Genomic DNA, 26,839 nt, shown 5'->3' with positions numbered 1-26,839 from the left:
GCCCTACACGCAGGGGCAGTGGGGATGTCGGACAGGAGGCAAACGCCACGAGGCGTCCCTGTGCCACCTTACGGACCAACAAGTGTTACGGGGCCAAAGCCACTTCGGCCCTGCTTCTGAGCAAGTGGTTTTCACCCGCCAAAGCGGATGCCCAAATAAATGTCAGTCCGTAAGGTGGCACAGGACTCCTCCTCCTCCACAAGCCCCCAACGCTGCCCCAGGCCTGCCCCCACCCCTCCACAAGAACCAAGCTGCCCCCCCTGCACGGCACCATGGGGAGGGTGAGCAGCACACGGTCCCCGCCTCCCCAGCCCTGGAGCACGAGGAGGGCGGGTGCTGGGGCAGCAACTTTCTGCCTCCAGTACGCCTACGGTATGCCAGGCTGGGGGTTCGGGAAGGCAAAGCCTTCCCCTGCCACGGTTACCGGACACCCATGGGACTCATCGACACAGACACTGCAGATGTTTGGGGGATCCCAGGACAATCTTGTCCCCCACTTGCTCCCTGCTCTCAGCCCTGGCTTGCCAAGAAGACCACCTTCGTGGCCACCAAAATATTTAAACGGCCACCACAGTTCAAGCGGAGACACTGAGGCTACGTCTAGACTACGCAGAATTTTCGAAAGAGGATATGCAAATTCCCTGGGAACGTGCCTAGCTTCTTCCAATCTCACTTTCGAAAGAGGAACTTTCGAAAATGAAAGTAGTCCGAACACAGTTTTTGTAGGGAAAAAAAACCCTTTTCGAAAAAAACACGCTCTTCCTTAAAAAAGGAGGTTTAAGCGGGTTTTTTGAAAAAGGGGGGTTTTCCTGAAAAACCTGCATCCAGACTACTTTCACTTTTGAAAGTGATATCAGAACACATGGAATTTGCATACCCTCTTTCGAAAAACTCCCCTGTAATTTGGACGTGCCCTGAGGCTGCTCTGTCTTGCCTTTGGTGTCCGTGTTCCCTGTAAGCCGAGTCTCGGTCTAAGCTTGGCTAGTCACTCAGGAGAGACTGAAATGACACCAGCCTAGTAGCAGAGTGCCCACTGCTAGGTTTGTGTTTCTATGGGTGGTGCACATCCTCCCATGCCTGGGTGCATGTAACAAAATTTATCCCACACCGAGATGGAAACAGTTAGCGGGAACCTTGGTTGGCTTAGCCCTAGTGGGGCAGGAGAAGGGAGGCAGAGAATGCAAACCTGGATTAAAGCCACTTGCCCGGCTCTCTTCCTGGCCCAAATGTAGGGAACGGCAGACAGCCCATGGAAGTCAGAGGATGTTTCTGGCTTCCTGCTCGCTGTTGCCTAGCAACGAGAAGAAAAGGAGGCGGGAGGAGGGCTTGGAGGAAAACCGTTATAAACTATGCCCATGGGAAAGCCAGCCAAAAACTATCCCACAGTGCTGAGCGCCACACTCTGCTTTCTCCAGGCTGTGTGAGAAGCCGAGCGCCCAGGCCCGGAGACGCCTCCTGTTTTTTCCTGCCAAAAGGACAGATCCTATACCGCTGGCCCCATGGAATAATAATCACCTTCTGCATTGCTGCCTCACCAGCGCTGGCTGCAGAAAGGGGCGGGCGATCAGAAATCCGTCGCGTCCGAAAGCTGTGTGAGCCCAGAGAGATGCACCAAGAGCCTGGAGAAAACTACCCAGAGCTGGAAAGATTGTATTAAAATAGCAGCTCCTGGCCTGGCTGTAAGTGGAAGGTGGAGGGGGGGGACCCTGTCCCCCAAGGTCCTGGCATATGAAGAGTGTCTTCCAGATCCAGGAGGTTGGAGAAGCCGTTTACGTTGGTTTTAAATGGAGCCGTGGATCTGTACTGCAATTCGGTGTGTGAGTCTGGTTTATCTTGAGGGGACAGCTGCCTGGAGGGATCTGAATGCAGGATTCTCGGTGGGTTGGGACCAAGGTTCCCTCTATCCCGCCCCCCCCCAATCCCGAGTGGAATGAATTTTCTTCTGTGCACCAGTGTGCAGGGGACTTACGACCCAGAGGGGGGCATGTGACATGGAGGGACTGAGACACACAGTACCTTCAGAGGGGTGCACATATCTAACTTAATGAGCTGGGAGTGGGGCCAAGAGGCTCTTAGTGGGGGTAGCTGAGGTCAGGCCTGCGAGAAAGAGTCGGGGTGGAAGAATTAGGGATGTTAAATACAAGTTAATTAACTAATCGTCTAGTCGATGGATTTTCCGTCAAGTAGTCGATAAGCAGGGGAGCCACAGTGGGGTTCGCTCCCCACTGCAGGAACTAACTCCGCTGCGGCTCTGCCTTTTAAATATTGAGAGCCCTGGAGAGATTCAAATAACATCCAGCTGATGAGCAGAGCACCCACAGCTGGCAGCTTGTATGTGGGTGCACATCCCCACATGCCTTGCTGCACGCAACAAAATTCATTCTGCACATGGATGAACAAGCTTAGAGGGAACCCAAGCCTGCACCAGGTCCCTCCCCCACTGCGCTTCTGATCTTAAAGCGGCAGGCTCTTGATATAGTTAAAAAGCAGAGGCACAGTGTCTGGGACTGGATGCGAGCCGGGAATCAGCTGATCCCACCCGCCCCCCTGGTGCGCTTTAGCTTTTTAAATGTATTAAGAGCCCACAGGTCCCCGCTACTCCCCTGGTCCCTGCCAAGACCCAGTACTGGCCTGCTCCCCCCTTGCTGCCTCTGATAGAAGCAGTGGTGGGGGGAAGCGATTAGTCGAAGGACTAGTTGGCTAGTTGTTTACATCCCTAGCAGGAATATGAGGGCTCCAGCTGGCGGTTGGGGTGCAGGTTCTAGGCTGGGGCTGGACTTGAGGAGCTCAGGGTTGGGACAGAAGGATTGGGGTGCAAGTGCTCTGGCTGGGGGTGCTGGCTCTGGGGGGGCAGGGAATGAGGGTCTTGGGTGTGGGGGGGGTTCAGGTACTGGGCTGGAAGTTGGAGTGCAGGAGGTAGGTACAGGCGCTGGCTGGGGGTTGGGGTGCGGGAAGCGGTACAAGTGCTGGGCTGGGGGTTGGGTGCAGGAAGGGGTACAGGCGCTGGCTGGGGGTTGGGGTGCAGGAAGGGGTACAAGTGCTGGTCTGGGGGTTGGGTGCAGGAAGGGATACAAGTGCTGGGCTGGGGGTTGGGTGCAGGAAGGGGCACAGGCGCTGGCTGGGGGTTGGGGTGCGGGAAGGGGTACAGGCGCTGGGCTGGGGGTTGGGTGCAGGAAGGGGTACAGGCGCTGGGCTGGGGGTTGGGTGCAGGAAGGAGTACAGGTGCTGGGCTGGGGGTTGGGTGCAGGAAGGGGTACAGGCGCTGGCTGGGGGTTGGGGTGCAGGAAGGGATACAAGTGCTGGGCTGGGGGTTGGGTGCAGGAAGGGGTACAGGCGCTGGCTGGGGGTTGGGTGCAGGAAGGGGTACAGGCGCTGGCTGGAGGTTGGGGTGCAGGAAAGGGTTCAGGCTTTGGTGTGGGAGTTGCATGCAAAAAGGGACACAGGCGCTGGGGCTATGGGTTGCATGCAGAAAGGGGCACAGGTGCTGGTTGGGGGGTGTTCTTTGGGGTAGGGCTTTGGGGTGCAGGAGGGGGCTCAGGGCTGGAGGGGGCCTCAAGGTGGGGCAGAGACATGGGGCTCAGGCTTACTTGGGTGCCTCCCTGCTGGGAACAGTAAAGAGGGGCCCCTTTCCTCCAGCTGTGGCAGCTCTGTGGTGGGGCTGGCAGGGAGGGGCTCCTTTCCGTCAGGCCCCAAAGGGGATCCCCAGCACCCCACCCCATTTTCACGGGGTCGCCAGGACTCTCTCAGACTTGCTGGGGCCTGGGGCCAACGCCCGATGGCTTCAGCTCTAGGTGGTGGGGCTCGGGCTTTGCCTTGGCCCCGCCCCACACACACACATGGCGGGCTTTGGCCTCAGTCCCCCATCCTGGGGGTTGTGTTGTCATTTTCGTTGTCAGTGGGGTGCAGAGATGTTTGAGAACCGCGGAGCCAGCATCTGCAAAATGCCAATCTCCCCTCTCTGGGCCCAAGGGCTGTTTTCCAAGGAGCTTTGCTCCTATTCAAGCCCCAAGGCCTGGCTCCCCTAAGGGATTTAGGGGCCGCAGCCCTCAGAGCTGGCGTGCATCCCGCTTGGCCCCCAGTGGAATACAGCGTCACAAGGGACTATGGGCCTGGTGTCATGCCGAGGGCACGTGGGTAAGGGAGGTGCCATGTGAATCCGAAATAGCTAGAGAATCGTAATTGCCATCAGGCATGGTAGACACGCTGAAACGTGGCCCCACTTCTTCACCTTGCCCCCTTCCCTGAGGCCCCGCCCTCATGCTGCCTCTTCCCCCAAAATCTTACCCCCTCACCGCCTCTTCATTCCCCCCGCCTCCACATCCCACCTCCATCAACAATGTTCCCACCAATTTTTCTCCCTCCTGGTGCAGAATAAATTTTGTTCTGTGCACCAAGGCATGTGTGGATGTGCACCACCCATAGAAACAGGCTGCTGGCTGATCAGCTGGGTGGCATTCGACTTTCTCCTGGGTGTCTGCCCAAGCGCTCAGCTTACAGCAGGGGTGGACAATCATTTTTTTGGGAGGGGGGCACTTCAAGATTTGGTAAGTGGTCAAGTTCATTGTCTGTGTGTGTGGGGGGAGGGGTGCAGGATCTAGGGTGGAGATTGGGTGCAGAAGGGCATACGGGGTAAGGGACTGGGTGCAGGAGATGGTGTGAGGTCTGAGAGGGAGTTTGGGTGAAGGAGGGGGTTGTGACCTGGGTCAGGGGACTGGGGTGTAGGGTCAGGGAGGGGGTGTGGGTGCAGGAGAAGATTCTGGCCTGGGATAGGGGTGAAGGAGGGGGGTCTGGGAGGGAGTTGTCACTTGGGGCATAGGGTTTGGATCTGGGGGGGGGGAGTTGGGGTGCCAGAGGCAGGGGCTGGCTGGGAGGAGTTTACCAAACTGGCTCCTACCAGGCAGCACCAGCCTGCTTGAAAAAATCCCTCCACGTGGCTCTCAACACCGGCTGCCCCAGTCGCGCAGGCCAATCTCTCAGCTCCGATTGGCTGGCTGTTTCCAGCCAATACGCGTTGAGAGATGGGCTGAGGTCAGTTCTTAGTGGCTGGTTGTTTCTGGCCAATAGGAGCTGAGGATTGGGCTGGGGGCGGGGAGATCGCATGACGCCTCCCCCTTCCTGCAGAGCAGAGAGTGTGTGTGACACGCAGCAGCTGCGTGTGCCTGAGGCTCCCGGCAGGGGGCGTCTGCGGGCCTAATCCTGTGGCTGGCGGGCCGGATCCGGCCCCCGGGCCGCATTTTGCCCAGCCCTGGCTTGCAGGGAACCCTGCCTGTCACTCATCCTATGGCCACTAAAATGTGTGGGGGGAGGACGGCTAAAAGTGAGGGAGGGCATGGCCACAGTGCCCCTGATTTCACTGAGGGCATGGCCGGGGGGGACTTGCTTGTTTGTCCCTGAGTCCCATTTCAGATCATCCAGTTGGTGGAAATCTTGATAACAACATAGAGGGTCAAGTTGCATATCCCTTGAGAGCCCTTTTCTCCCGCAAACCCCACGGTCCCAAATGTGGGCCTAGAACAAGGATGTGGCTATAGATTCGGGGGGGAAAAGTTTTAGAGTTTTGGGGGAGGTTTTTTTGGATCATGAAACTTTTAACACAGGGGTTTCCGCGCATTAAACAAGAAATCTCGGGTAGTTAGCCAGGACAGGCTGGACTGAAAAACATTGATTTCTTTCCATGGCCTCTTCCCGTAGGACACCAGGATTAGATAATCCATAGCAGGGCCAGGTCTGGCTTGCGGAGCCTGGTTCACCCTGCGCACACGCATCTCCAAACAAGGCCGGCGGCTGGCCAAACATGCGGTGAGCATCTGGGGCTTTGCATGTGGGCAGCTGATTTGCAGAAGCAGGGTTGGTTGGGGAGTGCAAACTGTTTCTCGCATAATTGCCGGGATCGGTCCATCCCCCAAGGTACCACACGAGAAGGGAGAGGTGGAGGAGGGATGCTTTTAGCACAGTGGTGTGGGGGCTACCTGGGAGTGGGAGGGGAGAGAGCCACTGGTACAAGGAAAGGAAGCTGTGCACTCTTCATCCCTGGAGATCTTTAAGAGCAGGTTGAACAGACACCTGTCAGGGATGATCTAGCCCAGTGTTTCTCAACCAGTGGTATGAGGACCCTTAGGGGTACTCGAGAGAAGTCCTGGGGGGGGGGGAGGGATAGTCAACACAAGTGAAATTTGGAGAAAACTGAATTTTTGTTGTAAGTTTTCCAGCGCTTTCTTATTTTTGTATTTTTTACACCCAAAAGTTTCATCGCCCGCCCGGCTACGATTAAGTTGTTTAAACAAGTGTGTTGCAATGGTAGAAAAAAAAAGTGCGTGTCTGAAAACAGTAGGTACTGGGGGTAATTATAATTTTTTTTAGAAGGGGAACTTAGTAAAAAAAGGTTGAGAAACACCGATCTAGATGGTGCTTGGTACTTCCATGAGGGGGGCAGGCCCTAGTGCCCCTGATTTCAATGGGGTCACCTGTTAGGGCATAACCAGAGGGATTTGTTTGTTCCTCCCTGAGTCCCCGTTTCAGCTCATCGAGTTGGTGGAAATCTTGATAACAAAATAGAGGGTCAAGTTGCATATCCCTTGAGAGCCCTTTTCTTTCCTGCAAACCCCACGGTCCCAAACGTGACGGGCCTAGAACAAGGATGTGGCTATAGATTCGGGGGAAAAAGGTGTTAGAGTTTTGGGGGAGGTTTTTTTGGATCGTGAAACTTTTAACACGGGGCGCCGTGCATTAAAGAAGAAATGGGAGTGCCCTGCCTCCACGCTGAACAAACACCCTCAGCTGGGATCCGGAGCCCCTGGGCTAAAGCGATGAGGCTGGCCTGGCCCAGCTATTTTGGGTGAGGTGGTGCATGGGCCCAGTCCAGTAAGCGGGCTCAGAACCCACTTAAGGGCATGGGTACCACGCATGAGCTAGGCAGAGGAATATGTTTTCCATGGGCAGTGCAAAATGGAGTCTGGGGGAGGCTAAACCTCCCTAAACTTCTACTAATATTCCCCACCGTGGCCCCGGGGCCAGGCTGTGGCAGGGCTCTGAGCTCTTGCAGGCGGCTAGGGCTCAGGGTGCAGGGTTCCCTGTAATTTTGTTCATATGTGTGCGGAATAAATTTTGTTACATGCACCAAGGTATGTGTCAATGTGCACCACCAACACACATACAAGCTGCCAGCTGTGGGAGCTCTGCTCATCAGCTGGGTGGTGTTTGAATCTCTCCTGGGTGGCTGCCCACATTCTCATTGTACGGGGAACACTGTTGCGGTGGGTTGAGGGGGGGGGGCTGAGCAAGGGGTCGATGGGCCAGGATGGTTCAGGAAGGTCAGCTGGGGTGCCAGGCAGCTTGAGGAGGCGGGTGCAGCTGAGAGCAGCTTCATCTGATCCCTGGCCACAGTTGGGGACTCCTCTAACCCCCGTGGGAGAGCAGGAGAGGTGGAGAGTAGGAGCCTCGGGTGGAAGAGGCAGGAAAGGGGTCTAGCCCCTCAGTGAAATGGAAACTTTACACACTGCTCATGTGGTTTCCCCTCAATTGCACTGGGGCGTTAGCAGCCAGAAAACGACACAGAGGCAGCGGTGCGCACAGAGGTAGAAACATAGATATTTAGGGAACCTTTCCTGCAAAAAAATTAGGTGCCCACAGATTTGGTCTGAACCGGAGTGGTGAATACTAATGTAACGCCGACAGGAGGAACCAAACCGGGGACCTCTGGAACTTAGTGCACAAGCCTCTTGTGCAGGCCGCTGATGCTCAACTAAGGGCTGTAAATAGGATTGCCAGACTGTTCACAAAAAATCCTGAACATGTCAGGGAAAAAAATTGACTGAGGGGGAAAAAAACCCCATGGGACCAAAGTTGTTGAGAAAAAAACAGGGGGTTCTGCGCCTTTAAATCCACACGCTCACCCTGCCCCTGCCAGACGTTTTTACATTTCCGGTATTTTCTGTTTTTTTTACCAGACAGTCCGGGAGAAAACTGGACACCTGGCAACCCTAGCTGTAAAGGCGACTCATTCTCTCTGGGCCTACATTGCAGGATTGTTTTGAAATAACAAAGAGTGCATCTACACAGCAAGCCATTATTTCAAAATAATGTCAAAATGGCAGACTTCTTACTCTGGCTTCTGTAACCCTCATTTCATGAGGAGCCAGGGAATTCGGAGGAAGAGTGCTCTCCTTTGACTACCTGCTGTGGAGACAGCGCTAAAAGCTGCAATTGACATAGCTGAAGTTGCATAGCTTAATCTGCCTTTTGCCCTGCAGTGTAAACGCGCCCTCTGTAAGTGGTCTTGGCGTCACCCCATGGGACAGGACACCATTCCCAGCAGCACCTGATTCTGGGATGTAGATGCCTAAAAGGGCACTTAGCGACCTAAATCCCTTTGTCAGTCTAGCACTCTCTGCCTCAGTTCCCCAAGTGTAAAATGAGACTAATGGTGGCAGCAGTGGGAATTGACACTTTAATGACCATAAGATGCTAAGATTCTGTGGAGATGATATGTCCTGATGCAGAGGTGAGGGGAGTCTTTCCACTGAGTTTATTGAGCGTTGGATGCAGACTCAGAATCTCCACTCATTTTATTTCTCCTTTTGTGCCTCTTCAGTTATCACGAAGAGGCAAGACGCTGCCTTTTTCTCCGGCTCCCAAGTGTTGCAGCCTCTTCCCTTCCTGGTTGCATCTTCCTCATCCTGCTCCCGGCTCTCGGAGTGGACTCAGGTAGAAATTCCATTGCCTCCCCACACCCTAAGCGGATTTGTATGTGATTTAGAAAATGCATCTATTTTACTGTTTGAGGGTAAATACTGACACTTACGCTAGAAAGAAAGAAAGAAAGAAAGAAAGAAAGAAAGAAAGAAAGAAAGAAAGAAAGAAAGAAAGAAAGAAAGAAAAACTCAGGCTATGTCTAGACTGCACTGCTTTTACGGAATACCTTCGATAGCCCGGAAAAGCAATGCCACGTCCAAGGAACACGTTCTCTTTATCAGAATTTTTTTTTGAAAAAGCAGACGTGTTCTTTCATCGTCCCTGTAAACCTTGTTTTATGAGGAAGAAGGGATGTGTTGAAAGAGGACTTTTTTCCAAAGTTTGGTGCCGTGTAAATTCGCCAAATTTCAGAAAAACCTCTTTCGACAGTAAAGCAGAAAAATATGTGCAATTTGCATGCCACAAATTGGTTATCTTTTTCTGATTTAACTCTGCAGTCTAGACATGGCCTCAGAGAGTAGGAGAAAGAAAGAAAGAAAGAAAGAAAGAAAGAAAGAAAGAAAGAAAGAAAGAAAGAAAGAAAGAAAGAAAGAAAGAAAGTAAGTTTATACTAATCCCCTGCTCACCCACATAACTTCAAATAATAATAACTTCAGAATTGTTCTGACATAAAATAAAATTACCCTGTGCCCATCATGATACTTTGCCTGACCCACATCTCCTGAATGAAAGCTAAGCATGTAGCAAAGTGCTTTCCAAAAACAAGGCCTCTGTGGTCATATAAAAGAGGAGCTACCTTAAATCTCCATTCTCTGGCTTTCTAAGGAACAATTTTTTGAGCTGTTGCAGGGATACTGTCCCTGGTCTTTGTTTGCCAGAGGCTGGGGTTAGACAATGGGATGGTTCACGTGAGTCTCCCCTGTTTTGTTCATTCCCACTGGAGCACCTGGCACTGGCCACTGCAGCAAGACAAGACACTGGGCTAGATAGGCCATTGGTCTGACTCATTCTTCTGCCGTACCTAGGAGTCATGGATCTGGCGTCTATCGTGTGGTTCACACCTCGTGTGGGTCGCTGTCTCATGTAGTGGCACTTAGACCACTTACAGGGAGTGATCAGAACAAGGGAGCTACACGGCCTAAGCTCTGAGTTAGTTGGTTTTGTAGCTCAAGCTATAGAGGCTCCGATACTAAGTTCTTGAGGTCCTAGGTTCAAATCCACCCAGTGGTGGTTACACTATGTGCTGTCCAGGAGAGTTTAGTAGCTAAGTATAAGACAAGTAAGGCCAGATGGATCTGATACAGATAGATGGGGGAATATAAGGAAACCTGTGAGACAGCAGTGGAAGAGAGGCTGTGTTCTGAACTCACCAGCAGCTAGCCATTGGGAAGATTTCTGTAGGCCCCATAACGGAGGAGGTTTGTGGCGGAAGCTAACAAGTTGGTGGTTTACTGAGAGCTTCTCCCAGGGAGGAGGCCATTACAAGGGAGAAAGCAAAAAAGGTGAAAATGTCACAAGGAGGAAGGGGGTGATGGCCAGTTAGAAATGAGTCAATCTCTTGACTTTGAAGGAGAACTTATAAGTTGCATGGGCGAGTCTCTGAGAAGGTCTTTGGAAGTGAAACAAAATAGAATCACAGAGACCAGGGGGAGGCCATTCCTGGCTAATTGCCATTGATGGACCTGACCTATCCTCCATGAATTTATCAAGCTTTTCTTGGAACCTGGTTAAAGTCCTGGCCTTCAGAACATCCCCTGGCAAGGAGTTCCACAGGTTGGCAGGGAGTTCCCGAGGTAAAAATGAGAAAGTCAACTATTTTCCAGTGCTTGTGTGGCTGAGACGCTTTTTTTTTTTATACAATCAGACGATTGTATAAACAGGCAATTTTTAAGCAAGGTGAAACTTAGACAGGACAAATCATCCAGTCACTTGCAAAGGTTGAGCCACTGGTCAAATGTCATTTTGTCTCTGGAAACTAGCTACAGGTTGCACCTCTCTACTCCAGAACTCTCTGGTCCGGCAACCTCCATGGTCCGGCATGATTTTAGTAAACTGCATGTCCGTTTATTATGGGTGTGGCCAAGTTTCCAGTGGTCCCATAAAGTTTGTTTATAGCTGCCCGTCCTGGCTGTCAGGGTTCTGTGCTGGAATTTAGCTCCAATTCACCCCTAAACGTCCTATAACAGCCCAATAAGCAGTGGAAGTGTTGGCCATGCTGCTAGACAATACTGACCTCCTGTGGTCCGGAAAATTCTCTGGTTCAGCATCGGTCAGGTCCCGAGGATGCCGGGGGAGGTTCAACCTGTCCAAAGCTGACTTGGTCAAACAGAAGGAAAAAAGGCTTTCTTAAATCTTCTCGTTTGTCCTTCGGTTTCAGCCCTCGAGATGATTTCTTTGGTCTTCTGGTTCATTTCACAGCCTGGTTTCAAGTGGTTGGCCCTGGCGTCCCTGTGGCTGCCATGGTGGGCGGGGAAATTATGCTTCCCTGTCACCTGTCCCCGCCGATGAGCGCCGCGAGCATGGAGGTGCTGTGGTACCGCACTCAGCACTCTCCGTTTGTGCACCTGTATCTGAATGGGACAGACAACGCCCATGGCCAGATGCCAGAGTATCGTGGGAGGACGGAGCTCTCGAAGGCCGGGATGGCTAACGGAAGCGTCGCCTTGAGGCTACGTGGCATCCGCGCCTCCGATGAAGGACAGTACACCTGCTTTGTGCGGTCGAGTTCCTTTTACGCCGATGCCACGTTGGAATTGACAGTTGCAGGTTTGCATTTTTCTGGCTTTTCCCCACCGTCACTTCTATGTCAGTGCAAGACTACGGAACCTTCCAAAGGGGAGGGGCCCTGTCCTCTCTGTGGCTCCGCCTCTTCCTCTTCCCTTGAAGCCCCTCCCTCAGCCAAGCCAGAAGTTGGAGCCAAACCCATGTCCCCAGACATCTCCATCTGCCCGGGAAGGGGGAGACCGAGAGCAGCCCCCCCCCCCCCGTCCCATGTCCCCACCCTCTCTGGGCATAACTTGTATCTTGGTTTTCACACCTCTAACTCACCAACATGGTGCGGAGTTTGAAAGAGCAACACATATTTATAGTTTAGTTTTTGCAGTTTGTCAGTCGGTCTGCAGTTTCATTTCAGCAGAATTTTACTGGTGTTAATTGGATTTCATCTCAAGCTGGAACCTTTACCCTTAGTGGATCTTTTGAAGAAAAAAAAACCCCCACCAGGGTTATATTTCTGATTAATCTAGCCCAATGGCTCCCAACCTTTTTGAGCATACAGACCCCTTTTCAATCTATTAAAATTTCATGGACCCTCCCCTCCCTGGGGCTATGTCTACACTACAGAGATTGTCTGGGATACTGGGTATCCCAGAAAAACTTTGCCGTGTCCGAGGAACGCGTCTGCTTTTCCGAATTTTTTTTCAAAAGAGCAGACGTGTTTTTTCAACATTCCTGTAAATCTGGTTTCATGAGGAAGAAGGGATGTGCTGAAAAAAAGTTTTTTTCCCGACATTTGGCCGTGTAGACAGGCCAAATGTCAGAAGAGCCTCTTCCAACAAAAGAAGCAGAAAAAAGTACACCAATTGCAGTTCGCAATTGGCGTACCTTTTCCTGGAAGAACACCGCAGTGTAGACGCAGCCTGGGGAAGAAAAACAAAAAGAAAAGTAAGGATCCGCTTCTTTTTTAAACTTGCCACAGACCCCCTGCAGTACCATCGTGGACCACCAGGGGTCCACGGACCACAGGTTGGGAACCACTGATCTAGCCAATAAGAAAAGTTTCCAGCCTGCAGGTGTAAAGAAAGCCATGCGCTCCGTGAATTACATTTCTTTTTTTTCCCCTTTCTGGGATCACACAGATAGGAAGACAGAGCCCACACGCCAGCGTACACACTGCTGCTTTTCACAAGATAGCTTTTCACAAGAAATTCTTATAATTTCTTAAGTAACTATATCATCACATAATAAAAAATAAACATAAACATCCCCTTAACTCTGCCCCTAGATCCACACACTGCCAAGAGTTAGTTACATATTTATATCATAACTATAACTTATATCATAACTATAACTAACAGCAATTTTTTAAACCATTGCATACAAAGACAACATCCAACAGAAATGTCGATTCCATGAGCCCCACTTGGGGTGAATCTGTCCACCTGCGCGAGGAGACTCATTCCCCGTGGCAGTGAAGAGACACTCTAAGAAATGGACTTGACCCAAATCACACAGAAAGTCTGGGACTAAGCAGAGCACTGAACATGATCACTGGTGTCCCAGACTAGAGCTCTGACCATGAGACCATCCTCTTCCCTTTTGATATTTGCATTTTTTTTCTCTCTCTCTTTCTTTTCTTTCTCTTTTTTCTTTTTTCCCTTGTTTCTCATTTTTTTCTTTTTTGTCTTTTTTCTTTTTTCTCTGTTGTCCTTTTCCCCTCTCTCTCTTTTCTCTCTCTCTCTCTCTTTCTGCTCTTTCTCTCTTTTCTTTTTTCTCTTTTTTTATCTCTTTCTCTTTTTTTTTTCCTCCTACAGGGATGGGGGTGGGGCGGGTCCATGCCATTTTAATAGATTGAAAAGGGGTCCCTTATGCTCGAAACGTTTGGGAACCACTGCTCTAATCGTTCCTTTTGGCCCTAAAGTGCGTGCGCCTATGAGCTTGGGCGCTGTGATGCTGGGCGCAGATTGGCGAGGTTGTTAACATTTTAGGCTTACATTTTCAAAAGTGCCTGTGAAAATCAGCCAGGCACGCTCACTGCTCTCAGACATGCATTGACATTATTGTGTATGCTGTTTTCTAGGTGTGGGCTCTTCCCCTTTCATCTCTGTTGAGGATCACCACTTAGGAGGGATCCGGGTGGTTTGTCGAACAGCAGGTTGGTACCCGGAGCCTGAGATGCTGTGGAAAGACCCTAGAGGGCAGCTTTTATCGCCACTCTCCGAAACAAAATCCAAAGGGGACAGCGGCCTGTTTGAAATACAAACTTCTATCATTGTAAAGAGGAACACGCACCAGAACTTGACATGTTGTGTACAGAGCCAGCGCCTCAACCAAGAAAAGGAAGCAACGATCCATATAGCAGGTCAGTAACTATCTAGTTCACTAAATGAAGGCTACCGAATGTTATAGTAAAAATGCCCCTATGCCAATGAATGTTACAATGAAATTAATAACCTGAAAAATGAAAATGTAGAAATAAATGTTTAAGGAAAGGCAGGTCAATGTATTCTGCAGATTTCTTATAATTTCTTAAGTAACTATATCATCACATAATAAAAAATAAATATAAACATCCCCTTAACTCTGCCCCTAGATCCAGACACTGCCAAGAGTTAGTTACATATTTATATCATAACTATAACTTCAGCAATTTTTTTAAACCATTGCATACAAAGACAACATCCAACAGAAATGTCGATTCCATGAGCTTCTTTGCAGTAAATAAATAAAGTTCTCTACAACCTACACAGTATGGGTTTGATTCTTAAAGAGGTTCTGCACTCATCATCTGATTCCACTCCCAATAAAGCCATTGGAGGGTTTTACTACTGACTTCATCAGGAGATGAGTTAGAACAATGCTGGTTGCTTTTGAAAAGCTTAAGTTATGAGTTGAGTGCATTGAATACGGGGTGGGCGGGGTTGTGGTTCTGTAGTTGGAGGTTGGGAGTCTCGAACTCACCGCTTGCTGATGTTTTAAGTAAAAATGTTCAGAAAAATGGGATTTTTGTGTCTTGGAATTTGTTGACATTTTATTGAAAATGGATTCGGAGGGAGGGGTCACAATCTCAGAGCTTGTGCAGAAAACTGAATTTCAAATAAAGGACCAAAACCAGAAAGCCAAATTCCCAGGAACCCAAAATTAAAATTAAATTCCATTCTCAATGGATCATGTTTGCTTTTTTCAGGTTACTGTCAAAAATATATAAAGAGAGGTAGAAAGCAGATGTTCCTGATGGGAGCAAAATGGCAAAAATTCAACTTTCCATCCGGGAAAAGGTTTCGTGGAAATTTTCCGAGCAGCCCCAGAAAACAAATTTGAATGTTGTCTCTTCATACAAACTAATGAGAGCCTTGGGCATTTGTTTTTCAGATTCCTTTTTCCCAAGGGTCTCTCCTGAAGTGGTATGTCTGTATCTGCTCCTGTCGATTTTGTTCTTCTCTGTACTTGCTCTTTGTGTTCTTAAAAGAAAAGGTAAATAAATTAAAAAGGGGGAAATATGGCATGCATTGAAAGAGATATTCATCTGACAATATGTTTTAGAAAGACAGAGGTACAGATCAGAAAGGGAGGCAGTAGACTGACAATGGTACTAAACCAAAGCTTCCTGAAGTTTGTGCGAATTGTTTGATTGTTTTCGGTGCCCTTTGGATCAGGTCACTGGATCAGACCACTTCAGATGTGCAGGCAAATTTAGTTCCTTCCATGTACAGATCTATCCTCCATGAATTTATCTAACTCTTTTTTGAACCCTGTTATAGTTTTGACCCTCACAACATCCTCTGGCAAGGAGTTCCACAGGTTGACTCTGTGTTGTGTGAAGAAATACTTCCTCTTGTTTGTTTTAAAGCTGGTACCTTTTTTCGGGGGTGGGGTTGGTTTTTATCCATTTCCTGATTCAAATAAACTGTTAGGGTAAAAAAGTCCGGGTTGAAACAATCCCATGTCCTTTTTCTGCACTTTATAAATTTTAAAAAAATGGCTTTTTCCTGTGCAGAAGGAAACTGTGTCAAAATTTAAGCTAGTGCTAGTAAACAACATTGGAAAAAAATCATGTAAAATGATCAACATCCATATTAAAATGGTTTAAAATGATCCAAGTGAAATGTTTTGATGGACAAAAAATGCATGTATTTATTTTTTATATTTTCTTTGGGTTTTTTTTTTTGACCGTTTGGCTTCTTGTCCTTGTTCTAGACAAGGATTTTTTTTTTCAAAATCTCAACTTTTTTTCTAGCTGGATTTTCAAAAGTGCTTGGTTTTCACTGAAAACCTCTCACGAGGGCCTTGATTTTATTCCTATTGGATTCAAAGGCAAAATTCCAATTGATTGTCACGGTGCAGAATCAGACTGTAGAAGCCAGATTTTCAAAGGCATTCAGGGTATGTCTACACTACCACCCTAGTTCGAACTAGGGTGGTAATGTAGACATACCCTCAGATGCCTAAACATGCAGAGAGGCACTAGAGGAGTTCCCACGAGCTCCTAAACTAGCTAGGCCCAGTATAATCAATTAGAATTAGGCCCTTCATCTGCTTAGGTGCTGTTGAAAATCCCATGAATACCTCGCCATATCTCTAGGAGATGGTGGGGAGGGTGTGGGAACTCAAGTCAAGGTGTGTCGACTCCAGCGATGTAATTAACGTAGTGGGAGTTGCATATTTTAATTCAACCTTCCCGTTTAGTATAGACCTGGCCTCAGGTCGAATTTTTGCAGCATCCTCACTGTGGGAGGTCAAACTTTCCCGTCGACTTTCCTTATTCCTGACCTGGTGGAGTACTGGGATCAACTGAGGCATCATCAGTGTTCAATGTAGCGAGTCCTTACTAGACCCGCTAAATTGAACCCCGGGTGATCCATCTCTGGTGATCTTGGGGTAAATGAAGACAAGCCCTTTGTACAGGGGTGGGCAATAATTTTTTATTTGGGCCACTCTAAGATTTTTTAAAGTGGTCAAGGGCCGTACTCTTCCAGGACATTAATGGAATTCTGGGGTCTGGGATGGAGTTTGTTTTCATAAGGGAGCTTGGGGGAAGGGATTGGGGTACAGGAGGGAGAATGGGGTCTGGGAGGGAGTTTGGGCAAAGGAGGTGGTTGTGACCTAGGGCAGGGGACTGGGGTGCAGGGTTTTGGGATATGACCTAGAGTAGGAGGAGGTAGGAGGGGATTGTGATCTGGCCAGGGAGTTGGGGTGCCAGATTTGGGAGGGGGTATGTGTGCAGGAGGGGGCAGAGGATTTGGGTATATGCAGGAGGGCAGAGGATTGGAGAAGGGGGGGTTGGGGTGCCAGAGGCAGGCTCAGACTGGGAGACGCTTACCTGCAGAAACCTGAAGCAGACTGTGTGTTATAGGCTGCTTGCTGCTCCAAATGGTTCTGCTCCGGGAGGGGGAGAGGGTCGAGGAGGGAGGGAGAAGGCTTCCCACGATGTCCATGCTCCCAGCAAAAATTCTCAGCTCCTATTGGCCAGAAACTGAGAGATTGGCCAATGGGAGCTAAGAGTTTTTGCTGGGGGGTGGGCACAGCATGAGAAGTCTCCCTCCTTCCTTCCCCAGCTGTCGGAAACAGAGAACAGCTGGCTTTTTAAAGTGTGAGCTGATCTCTGCCTGCAGGATCTGGCAAGGCGGCCGCGGGCCGGATCTGGTGGCGTGGCAGACCAGATCCAGCTCGCTGGCAGCCTCTTGCTCACTCCTGCCTTAGTAGGAGCAAAGCCCTTTTGAAACACTGGTCTCCATTATGGGTGTTGAGCCCTTTGGAAAAGCTGCCTCTTTTTTAAGCCTAGCAAACACATCTGTGGACAATGAGAAATGTCGCCTAAAAAGGTCGTTGGATATAGTTATCCGTGACCAAAGCTGGGTGTTTGCAACGCAGTGTAATCAGAGTAGTTCAGTATAAAAAAAAGTGACGAATTACTCGGGAGGTGGAAATGAGTAGACAGAATATACGGTCCTTGAAGCGCAGACGCATTTGAGAAACCAGCTCCTGTGATTAAACCACGTAACAGCGCCCTTGTGTTGATTTATTTTTCAGGGAAGCTTGTTCTGGAAATCGGTAAGTCTCGTTCGCTTTTCCCACCAGTAAAGCGCTTTGCACAGAGTCGGAGCCGCAGGAAAGTATTTGCCGGCATGAGGGTGAAGATGCTGGGCGGGGAAAATCCAGGGGAGAGGCCGGAAATGAGAACGCTGCTACGACAGGGGCTGATGCGCACGGGCTCCTAGGGGTTGTCTTCGCCGCGGGGTGAACTCAAACCCAGGGGAGTGAGCCGTCAGGGCACAAAACCAGACCAGAGTTACTGGGTCTCAGGGCCGGCCCACAACATTTTGGCACCTGAGGCGGGGAGCTCAATTGCAGCCCCCGTGTCCCCTCGCTTGGGCCAGAACTTTGCAAGGTCTCAATTCTGCCGTCTTCCTGTTCTACTCCTCTCCTGGGATTGCTCTTCTGCTTACTGCTGCACGAGCAGCAGACACAATTTTCTACACTCTGGGTGTGTCTCGACTACATGCCTCCGTCGACAGAGGCATGTAGATTAGACAGATCGGCAGAGGGAAATGAAGCCGCGATTAAAATAATCGCAGCTTCATTTAAATTTAAATGGCTGCCCCGCTCTGCCGATCAGCTGTTTGTCGGCAGATCGGGGCAGTCTGGATGCGCCGCATCGACAAAGAAACCTTTCTTGATCGGCACAGGTAAACCTGGTTTCACGAGGCATACCTGTGCCGATCAAGAAAGGCTTCTTTGTCGACGCGGCGCGTCCAGGCTGCCCCGATCTGCCGACAAACAGCTGATCGGCAGAGCGGGGCAGCCATTTAAATTTAAATGAAGCCGCGATTATTTAAATCGCTGCTTCATTTCCCTCTGCCGATCTGTCTAATCTACATGCCTCCGTCGACGGAGGCATGTAGTTTAGACGTACCCTCTGGGTCCTAGTTGAAACAAAAAACAGGACTATGCAGCACTTTAAAGACTAACAAGCTGGTTTATTAGGGGATGAGCTTTCGTGGGCCAGACCCACTTCCTCAGATCAAATAGTGGAAGAAAATTGTGTCCTAGTGGCACCCCATCACAGTCTGGCAGCCGCCTCAGTTCTCCTCATGGTAAGGCCAGTCCTGCTGGGTCCCCACGGGAACGGCAGTCCCGCTGGGGTGTCACTAGGGCTTCCACGCCCCACGATGCTTTGTGGCGTGGGAAGCATTTGGAGGACAATGGGACCGCGAGTGAGTTAACCTGTGTGCCCCCAGCAGACAGCCTGAGGAAAACTACGGGCGATGGGTGACCCCATAGCTTGGGGAGGAAAACCCTCCCACAGCCACCCCCAAGAACCCAGGCTTCCCCAGCCCCTGCCCACCCAGCCTGCCCCCTACGTCCTCCTCCTGCAATATGACCACTGGCTCTTGCATCCTTCCTGCCCCAGGGTAGTGCCCCATCCCCCCCCCAGCCCGGAGTCCTCTGACAAACAGAGGCTCGGGACCCCATTCCTACCCATCCTGGCTAATAGCCATTGTATGGGCCGAACCTTCGTGAATCGATCTGTAGTCTTTTGGCTCCCTGTTAAAGTCTTGAGGAAACTCACCTCTGCTTCTGGGTTTGCTTTCAGGGTGGAGAAAGGCCCTGGCTCAAGCCGGTGAGTACGGACCCTTTCCCCCATCCGTTCGGAAGCCTGACAGCCCATGGGTGACTCGGGGAGGGAGCGTTCGGCCGGGGGTGGCCAGCGGGGGGGCGGGCGGGATGGAATGCCCTCGTGTCCTGTGAGCTGGGTCAATTCCGTCGCACCGTTTCTCGAACGCTAGGCAATGTTCCCTGGTCGACGCCGTGACAGACAGGCCCGGAACCCAGTCAGAATCCTCGAACGCTAGACTAGAAGGGACCTCGCGAGGTCAGGAAGTCCAGCCCCCCAGCCTTGTTAGGTTATGGCCTATTTCAGTCTCTGGCAACCTGTAGCTTGTGGGACACATGGGGGCCCATCGGGGTTCTCTCTGTGGCCTGCAGGACACTTTGTTTCCTGCTGCCCACGCACAGGGCTGCCCCGTTTTGTTGGTTTCCATCTGCATCTTTTTTTTAGGTCCTGGTGTTGCTAAAGTGACGCACACGTGAAGGGAGGGGGGCGTGCTGATTGCACAGAAAATTGACAGCGAGAGCCGTGCGCTCCTTCTGCGGCCAAGCCAAGGGGGAGGAAAGGGGGCAGCCCCCCTGAGGCCCAGTGATTCAAAAAGACCTGGGGCTCCCAGCTGCTGCCACCAAAGCAGAGGTGGCGGCCAGAGCATCTGGCCCTTTAAATCTCCGCTGGAGTGCCGTGCGACGGGCTCCGGGTGGCTCTGTCCCATCCTGCCTTTCTTCTGAAACGCTCTGGCACAATAGATACCGGGGCTGGGCTCCGGACACTGTCATTTCTGCCCACGGCAGATGTGTTCATTCCCAATCCTGTCAGATTCTCTGCGGCCATGTGTGCGGCCGCTGGTGGAGGGCTGGAGGCTCTCCAAGAAGTGACATGCCAGGAAGAGCATGTTTCAGTGGGGAAGTCCAGTCCTGGGGCAGCGGGGGACGCGAGGTGATTTCTATGTGGGAGGTAGCACTGCGAGGTAGGGGTGCGTGGAATCAATCAACAGCGAGTGGTGGGAATTCAGTTCCCATAAATCCATCGGGGCTCCCGAGGTGTTCCCTGTAAGCCACCCAGAAGAGAGTCCAGTGCTCCCCACTGATTAGCAGTGTACCCACCGCCGCCAGCAGGTGTTTGATTGGGTGGTGCCCATGTATACATGCCTTGGTGCAGGGAACAAAATTTATTCTGCACACGAGTGGAGAAAATGACCTAGTGATACGAGTCTCTAGCTTTGCCCTGGGCGGAGGTGAGTTCAGAAAGGGAATGAGGATGAGTTTCAGGTCTGACCCATCCAGTCCTTTCATCCGTGCCCCATCTCTGCCAGAAGAGATTGTCCCTGCTTTTCATGGGTGGTGGGTGAATGCCCACCTGGGGAAGGCAAGACGAAGCCCCGCCTCTTCCACCCAAAGCCCCGCCCCTTCCTCCTGAGACCAGGCCCTTTCAACAACCCCAGCCCAGCCATGCCCCGCCCACCCCAGCTGCCGGGCTGCCTGCCATGCAGAGTGGTCTAAACCCCTCCTGGGTGGCTGGGCAGAGTAGGCAGTTTTGGGAAGCCAATGCCTTTCCTTGCCTCCATTACCCGCTGCCCATGCTGCCTTGTGCTGAGAGCTTGGATCTGGGATGATAGAACCCTCCCCCGGGGCCGAGCCCGGCCTCTAAGAGGCCAATTCTCTCTCTCCCCCCATGCAGCGAAGGTGACTCTGGATGCAGAGACGGCGCATCCCGAACTCGTCGTGCACCAGGATCGGAAAAGTGTGAGGCTGGGCAGCGAGCGGCAAAATCTGCCTGACGTCCCCCAGCGGTTTGATACGTTTCGCTGTGTGCTGGGCCGGGAGGGATTCATCGCTGGGAGGCATTACTGGGAGGTGGAGGTGGGCCACAGGGGGCGCTGGTCGGCCATGGGGGTGGTCAAAGAATCGGTGGCAAGGAAGGGCTGGCACAAATGGACTTCTGCGATGGGGATCTGGGCGGTGCAGCACCGGGGGAGCTTTTTACAGGCCTACACCAACCCTGTGACGCGCCTGACGGTGAACGGGAACCCCAGGAACATCCGGATTTCTCTGGACTACGAAGGAGGGCAGGTGGCGTTTTTCAATGCGGAGAAGAACATGCCCATCTTCTCTTTCCCGACGGCTTCTTTCCACGGGGAGAAACTCTTCCCCTTCTTCTGGGTTGGGGACACAGGCTCCGAGCTCACATTATTCCCCTAAGAAACGTGGCGTCTCCTAGTCTTTTTTGGGCCACCCCGAAGCTGCATGAGATTGATACGAATGTCAAAGGATCTGTTCTTGCACCCGTTGGACTGATGGCAGCGTGCTGAGTTTTGCCCTGTGTCCTGAGTTTACATCATTTAACCCACTGGTCGGGGCATTCCAGGTCATGCTCCGTACTGATCCACCGAGGTTGGGAGATGGTTCTAGCCCCAGCTGTGGAGCTGAATGACTGTTAGTTCTAGTGGGTCCCCCTTTCTGGACCCTGGAGGGGCAAGGCTGGACCAGCAGTGATCACACAATAGGCTGTAGGGTTGGTCTGACATTTTCTGCCAAACCAGTGTTGCTGGGACACGCTGCTTCGCGGAGCCCGCAAACGTCCCAAGACCGTGTTCGGGAGGAGAGACTTTAGCTCAATCGCAAGCAGGATTCTGACGGAAAGTGCTGGCCAGCTCAGAGGGTTGGCTGCTGGGCAGTCCATCACTTTGGAAGATACTTCAAGGCCACCCCACCCCATAGCCCCAAAACAGGGGAGTCATTTCAGATTTTTGGCGGTTCCAGAGACTACCTAGGCACCTGAAAACTCTGGGGGGAGCGAGGGCAGATAAATTAGCTGCCCGGACCACTGGTGCTAATTCCCACTGGAAGAAAGCAAAACATGATATGGAGACACCAGCTGAAGCCACAGTGGAAGGGTACGTGGAAGTTTAGAACCATCAGGAGATAATGCGAGACCATATCAAACGCCTTAATCTTACTGAAGTCAAGAGATACCACATCTACCAGTTCCCTGCATCCACGGGGCTTGGTATCCTGTTCAAAGAAAGCTATCCGGCTGGTTTGACATGATTTGTTCTTGATAAATTTGTGCTGGCTGTGATTTAGCACCTTAGTGTCTTCTAGGCGCCTGCAACTTGATTGCTGGGTTGTTTACAAGGAAACTCACTCCTGTTGATGTGATGACTGAACAACGCTGGCACCCTTCACGAACTACGAAGGAATAAAATGGCAGAGACTACATGCGCCTTGGCATTTTGACAGCCAGTACCAAGAAGTAACAACAAAAGCACAAGTGTGTGTGTGTGTGTGTGTGTGTGTGTGTGTGTGTGTGAGAGAGAGAATGCAAGTGTGTGTGTGTGTGTGAGAGAGAGAATGCATGTGTGTATGTGTGTGAGAGAGAGAGAATGCAAGTGTGTGTGTGTGTGTGTGTGGGTGTGAGAGAGAGAGAATGCAAGTGTGTGTGTGTGAGAGAGAATGCAAATGTGTGTGTGTGTGCGTGAGAGATAGAGAATGCAAGTGTGTGGGTGTGTGTGTGTGAGAGAGAATGCAAGTGTGTGTGTGTGAGAGAGAATGCAAATGTGTGTGTGTGTGCGTGAGAGATAGAGAATGCAAGTGTGTGGGTGTGTGTGTGTGTGTGAGAGAGAATGCAAGTGTGTGTGTGTGAGAGAGAATGCATGTGTGTGTGAGAGAGAGTGCAAGTGTGTGTGAGAGAGACAGAATGCAAGTGTGTGTGTGTGAGAGAGAGAATGCATGTGTGTGTGTGAGAGAGAGAATGCAAGTGTGTGTGTGAGAGAGAGAGAATGCAAGTGTGTGTGTGTGAGAGAGAGAATGCATGTGTGTGTGTGAGAGAGAGAATGCAAGTGTGTGTGTGAGAGAGAGAGAATGCAAGTGTGTGTGTGTGTGAGAGAGAATGCATGTGTGTGTGTGAGAGACACAGAATGCAAGTGTGTGTGTGAGAGAGAGAGAATGCATGTGTGTGTATGTGTGTGAGAGAGAATGCAAGTGTGTGTGTGAGAGAGAGAGAGAATGCAAGTGTGTGAGTGTGAGAGAGAGCAGGTGCCTGTGTTGGGGGAGTGTGTGTGGGAGACTGGGTACCTGAGAGCAAGCCTGCAGAAGGGTGTGGGGAGGGAAGGGGGGGCAAACGGGGCAGCTGTCCCAGGACCCGTGATTTAAAAAGGCCCCCTGGGGTTCCAGCTTCTGCTATTCCCTCTGCAGAAGGAGGCAGCATAGTTTTTCCGGAAAAGCACTGATGATTTTACATGAGATCGTCAGTGCTTTTCCGGAAATTCAAGGGGCCAGTGTAGGCAGCTGGCAAGTTATTCCGGAAAAGCGGCTGATTTTCCAGAATAAGTGGCCAGTGTAGACACAGCCACAATGTTTTTATTTGGCTCCTGCTGTTGCTGCACCTGAGGTGGGTGGAGATTTTGGCATCGCGAGAACATCTCTCAGAGGCCACGATTCACTTTTGCTCTTCCAGGCTACGCAGGAGGAGGCAGCAGGGATCCTGGGAGTCAGCGGGAGGCTGGATACATCTGGGCAGGTCCCAGGGGCCGGCAGACAGTGTTTGGTACCTGGATGAGCAGCAGGTTTCTTAACACCCCAGTCTGTACCCACGAGTCTTTGGTCACTCCCTGCCGGGAGGGCTGCCGTATGAGCCCTGTCCTGGCCTTGCGCATTACTGGTCAGGCCCTCCCTTTGCTCCTCCACTCTTCATCCAGGCAGATCTCTGAGTTGGGGAAACCTCCCCCGAGAACCTGCCGCCTCCTCCGTGGAAGTGGTGGGAAAGGGGCTGCGGGGAACTCCTGGCCGTGTTAGCCCTCCGGGTCATAGAGGAATCCCCTAGTGCAGCGTATCTCCCCCTGGGGGTCCCTACCCAGACGGGGGTGGCAACGTGAGGGCTGGAGGGTCGCTCGCGGGGGCACCGGACGTTTGGGCTTTCCCGGCTGTGGCCTCCTCTTCAGTCCCCAGGTCTCCATCCCGACGGAGTTTGGAAATAAGAAGAAATGTCCCTGATCTCTCCTGCCCTTCTGAGCTGGGCGGCTGGAGGGGCAGCTGCTCTGTGCCACCCAACCTGGCCAGTAGCGGCGCAGACGCTGCTCTGTGGTCCCCCAGTGGAGAAGGCAGCCCTGACAGCAGTAACACAGAGGGAAAGGTGGCAACAACTGCAGGAGGAGTAACGGTAGTTCAAATTAAGAGCGTTAATTCGAACAACCTAGTTCTTGCTGCATGTAGCCTTGGGCAGGTAGTTCGAGCTACCAGGCATTTAAAAATGGCGGCGCCCAGGGACATGCAAATGAAGCCTGGGATATTTAAATCCTGGGCTTCATTTGCAAGTTCGAATGACTATATTAGCCACCCTAGTTCGAACTAGGGTGGCTAGTGTAGCCATACCCTCTGGGAGCTGGGTGGTAGGGAGGTCTGAGTAGTCATCCAATCAGAGGGCCTACGTCACTTCTGACTCTCAGCGCTCTGCTTGCCTTAGCTCTGTGTGAGGCCTCCCACCGCCCCAACCCTCCAACACCCACACACCCTGCTTGGTGGGACGGGGGGCAGCGAAAGGGGGGAAGATGCAGGAGAACGCGAGACCGAGGGAGGAGGCAAAGAGGAACCAGACGGAGCAGGCTCCAAACCTCTTTGAGTCTCGGACCATCTCACTGGACCTGACACGACCGGCCGTAGGGAAGGAGAAAACGCCGACGAGGCTCCTCCCGCCCCCGCCCATCAGTCCTAATTCTCCATCCGGCCCCCGCAGGGACCCTGGGACGGCACCACGCTGCTGCCCAGCCACGGGAAACCCTGATCTGGCCCCAGCCTGGCACCTCTGTCCTGAATGGCTGTTGCCAGGGTCTCTTTGTGAGGTCATCGCTGTCCCCCAATAGGCTGCGGTCATGCAATAGGCCTTTGTGATGTCACCGCCACCCCCTACCGCCCACCCATCCTCTGCTAAGCTGGTGTCCTGGTCCTAGTCAGCCCCTCGGGATGTTTGAGGGGTTCCCCTGGAGCCCCACTGAACCACAGCTGGGTCTGGAGCCGAGCGGGCTGGGCAGTAACGCCCCAGGGGCTGCTCCCTCGGCCCCTCCCAGCTTGTCAGTCCTTAGCAGAGGGTAAGGCCAGAGGGGCCCATTAGAGCATCAGATCTGCCCCCCGCACATCCCAGCTCCTGTATCTCCCAGTAGCTACGTTCTGAGCCCCGCACACACCAGACTGGCAGCTCCTCTGCCCTGCAGGGCACCAAGCAACGGAGAATCCCTCACAGGTTTAGGCTGCTTGTGCCAACAGTGCATCAGGCTCCCTGGGAAATATTTGTGCCTCATTTCTCCAATGGGCTTGTTTGTTTGCCCCTTCCAGCCACGGGCCTTGTTCTGCCTTTTTCTGCAACAGGAACCAGCCCTTTGATCCCGAATGTTTGCTCTGCGGGGAGCCCTGAGACATGTCCCCCCTCAGCCTCCTTTGGCAGACGCTAAACCGAAGGTGTTTTTCCTCAGCCCTCAAAACAGGGGGCTCTCTGCTGCCCCAGCTCCTGTTTCCCAACATCTGTTTCCATGTGGCCCCAGAGGCAGCCGCGGCCTCCAGTCTCCGTATCCTGGATGCTGTGTCCCCTCCCGGCCCTGCTTACCCCTCTGCCCAGGTGCCTAGTGACGGCTGGAGCCACATTCCCCACAGCAGTGCCCTGTGGGTGCCCATTGAGCGTCTTGTCCTGCGTGTCCCTGAAATCGTTCTCACGGTCCCTACCTGCTGGGGACAGCTCCCCACTCTGGGGGTGGGGCCTGTCTGCTCTGGGATGGGGCAGGGCCTTGCCTTTGGCTCAGGGAAAACTAGGAACCTTAAGCACCTTGCGAGGAGAAGTGAAATGGAGCAGCTTCTGCAACAATTGCAGCCACCAAGCACCCACAGACAGGGCCGCTGGGACCCTCCAATGCAGGTGCCAGCTCATGTAGCCTCTCCTTGTGCTTTGCATGTAACAAAAGGGGAACCAGGCAGTGGCCCACCCTACAGGCATTGCCAGGCTGTGCTCAAGGGCCTTGCCTTTGACCCCAGAGGGCCCCCCAAGGGAAGCCAGTCTTGCTAGAGCAGACCTGGGAAAAATCCGACCTGCAGGCCAAATCCAGTTCGCCAAGCCACCAGATCTGGCCCGCAGAGGCAGCAGGGAGCACCAGGCAGGTCCTCAGCTCACCCTGCAGCCCCGCCCACCTTGTGGCTGCAGGGGTCCCTTTGCTTTGAAACTAGAGGGGAGGGGGGACATTTTAGGAGCCATTAACCCGCCTATGTTCAATCATGGACTTAAAAGTAGCCATCCTTCCACAAAGGAATTTCACTAACCAATTACAGAGAGAGGCTGCAGAACTGGAATTGATCTATAGATTTGATACCGTACCCTGGGCCTAAACAAAGACATTAACTGGTTGGCCCATTACAAACCCAATTTCTCCTGCCATTTAACATCTGTATTTCCACATCAAATGCTACATATAATAGGAGGCAGCCTGACCATGTAATTAGCCTTGTTAACACAGCTCCCACAAGTCAAAGATATTTCTGCTGTTATACCCATCTCTCTTTTGGTTTCTGTTATTTCCACTCCAGTTGATCCCAGGAAGTGGGGTTTGCCCATGAAAGCTCATGATCTATACATTTTGGGACCATTTTTTTTGTTTTTGCAGTAACTAACGTCCACACTACCCTCCCTGGGGGACCCTAACCTCACCAGCAGCATTTCCTCTACCTCAGAGGTGGGAGGATGGGGAGCTGAGAGCCCGATCACGGGACTCCAGAAGCCACCAATTAACTACCTCGCTATGCAGGCAACCAAACACTCCTGGCTCGAAACTGAACCTCGTGTGAA

At 51.9% G+C, this 26,839-nt stretch overlaps 1 protein-coding gene across 6 annotated transcripts; it reads left to right on the top strand.

Moving 5' to 3' along the window:
- Window positions 1-1,361: 1,361 nt before the first annotated feature.
- LOC102463864 (butyrophilin subfamily 1 member A1-like) lies at window positions 1,362-22,234 on the top strand. 6 transcript variants are annotated; one of them, XM_089770842.1, is made up of 9 exons: window positions 1,364-1,679; window positions 5,692-5,799; window positions 8,591-8,703; window positions 11,110-11,457; window positions 13,490-13,771; window positions 14,782-14,883; window positions 17,440-17,460; window positions 19,004-19,030; window positions 20,696-22,234. In XM_089770842.1, the coding sequence occupies exons 2-9, from the start codon at window positions 5,795-5,797 to the stop codon at window positions 21,214-21,216; spliced, it is 1,419 nt and encodes a 472-aa protein (XP_089626968.1). In that variant the 5' UTR covers window positions 1,364-1,679; window positions 5,692-5,794; the 3' UTR covers window positions 21,217-22,234. The 6 variants fall into 6 exon arrangements, with proteins under 6 accessions (XP_089626970.1, XP_089626968.1, XP_089626967.1 ...); XM_089770841.1 differs by having other exon boundaries at window positions 1,364-1,877; XM_089770840.1 differs by having other exon boundaries at window positions 1,365-1,813.
- Window positions 22,235-26,839: the final 4,605 nt, after the last annotated feature.

Source organism: Pelodiscus sinensis, chromosome 19 (genome assembly GCF_052426305.1).
Source record: "Pelodiscus sinensis isolate ZL-2025 chromosome 19, ASM5242630v1, whole genome shotgun sequence".
NCBI classification, from domain to species: Eukaryota; Metazoa; Chordata; order Testudines; family Trionychidae; genus Pelodiscus; species Pelodiscus sinensis.
Note: the sequence above shows the minus strand (reverse complement) of the source record. Positions and strands in the feature narration are given on the sequence as shown.

Coding starts and splice junctions, on each gene's coding strand:
- LOC102463864 (XM_025177924.3), top strand. CDS start 1,785: ATGGAGCCGTGGATCTGTACTGCAATTCG. Junction 11,458..13,489: donor GTTGGAATTGACAGTTGCAG/GTTTGCATTTTT, acceptor GCTGTTTTCTAG/GTGTGGGCTCTTCCCCTTTC. Junction 17,461..19,003: donor GAAGCTTGTTCTGGAAATCG/GTAAGTCTCGTT, acceptor GTTTGCTTTCAG/GGTGGAGAAAGGCCCTGGCT.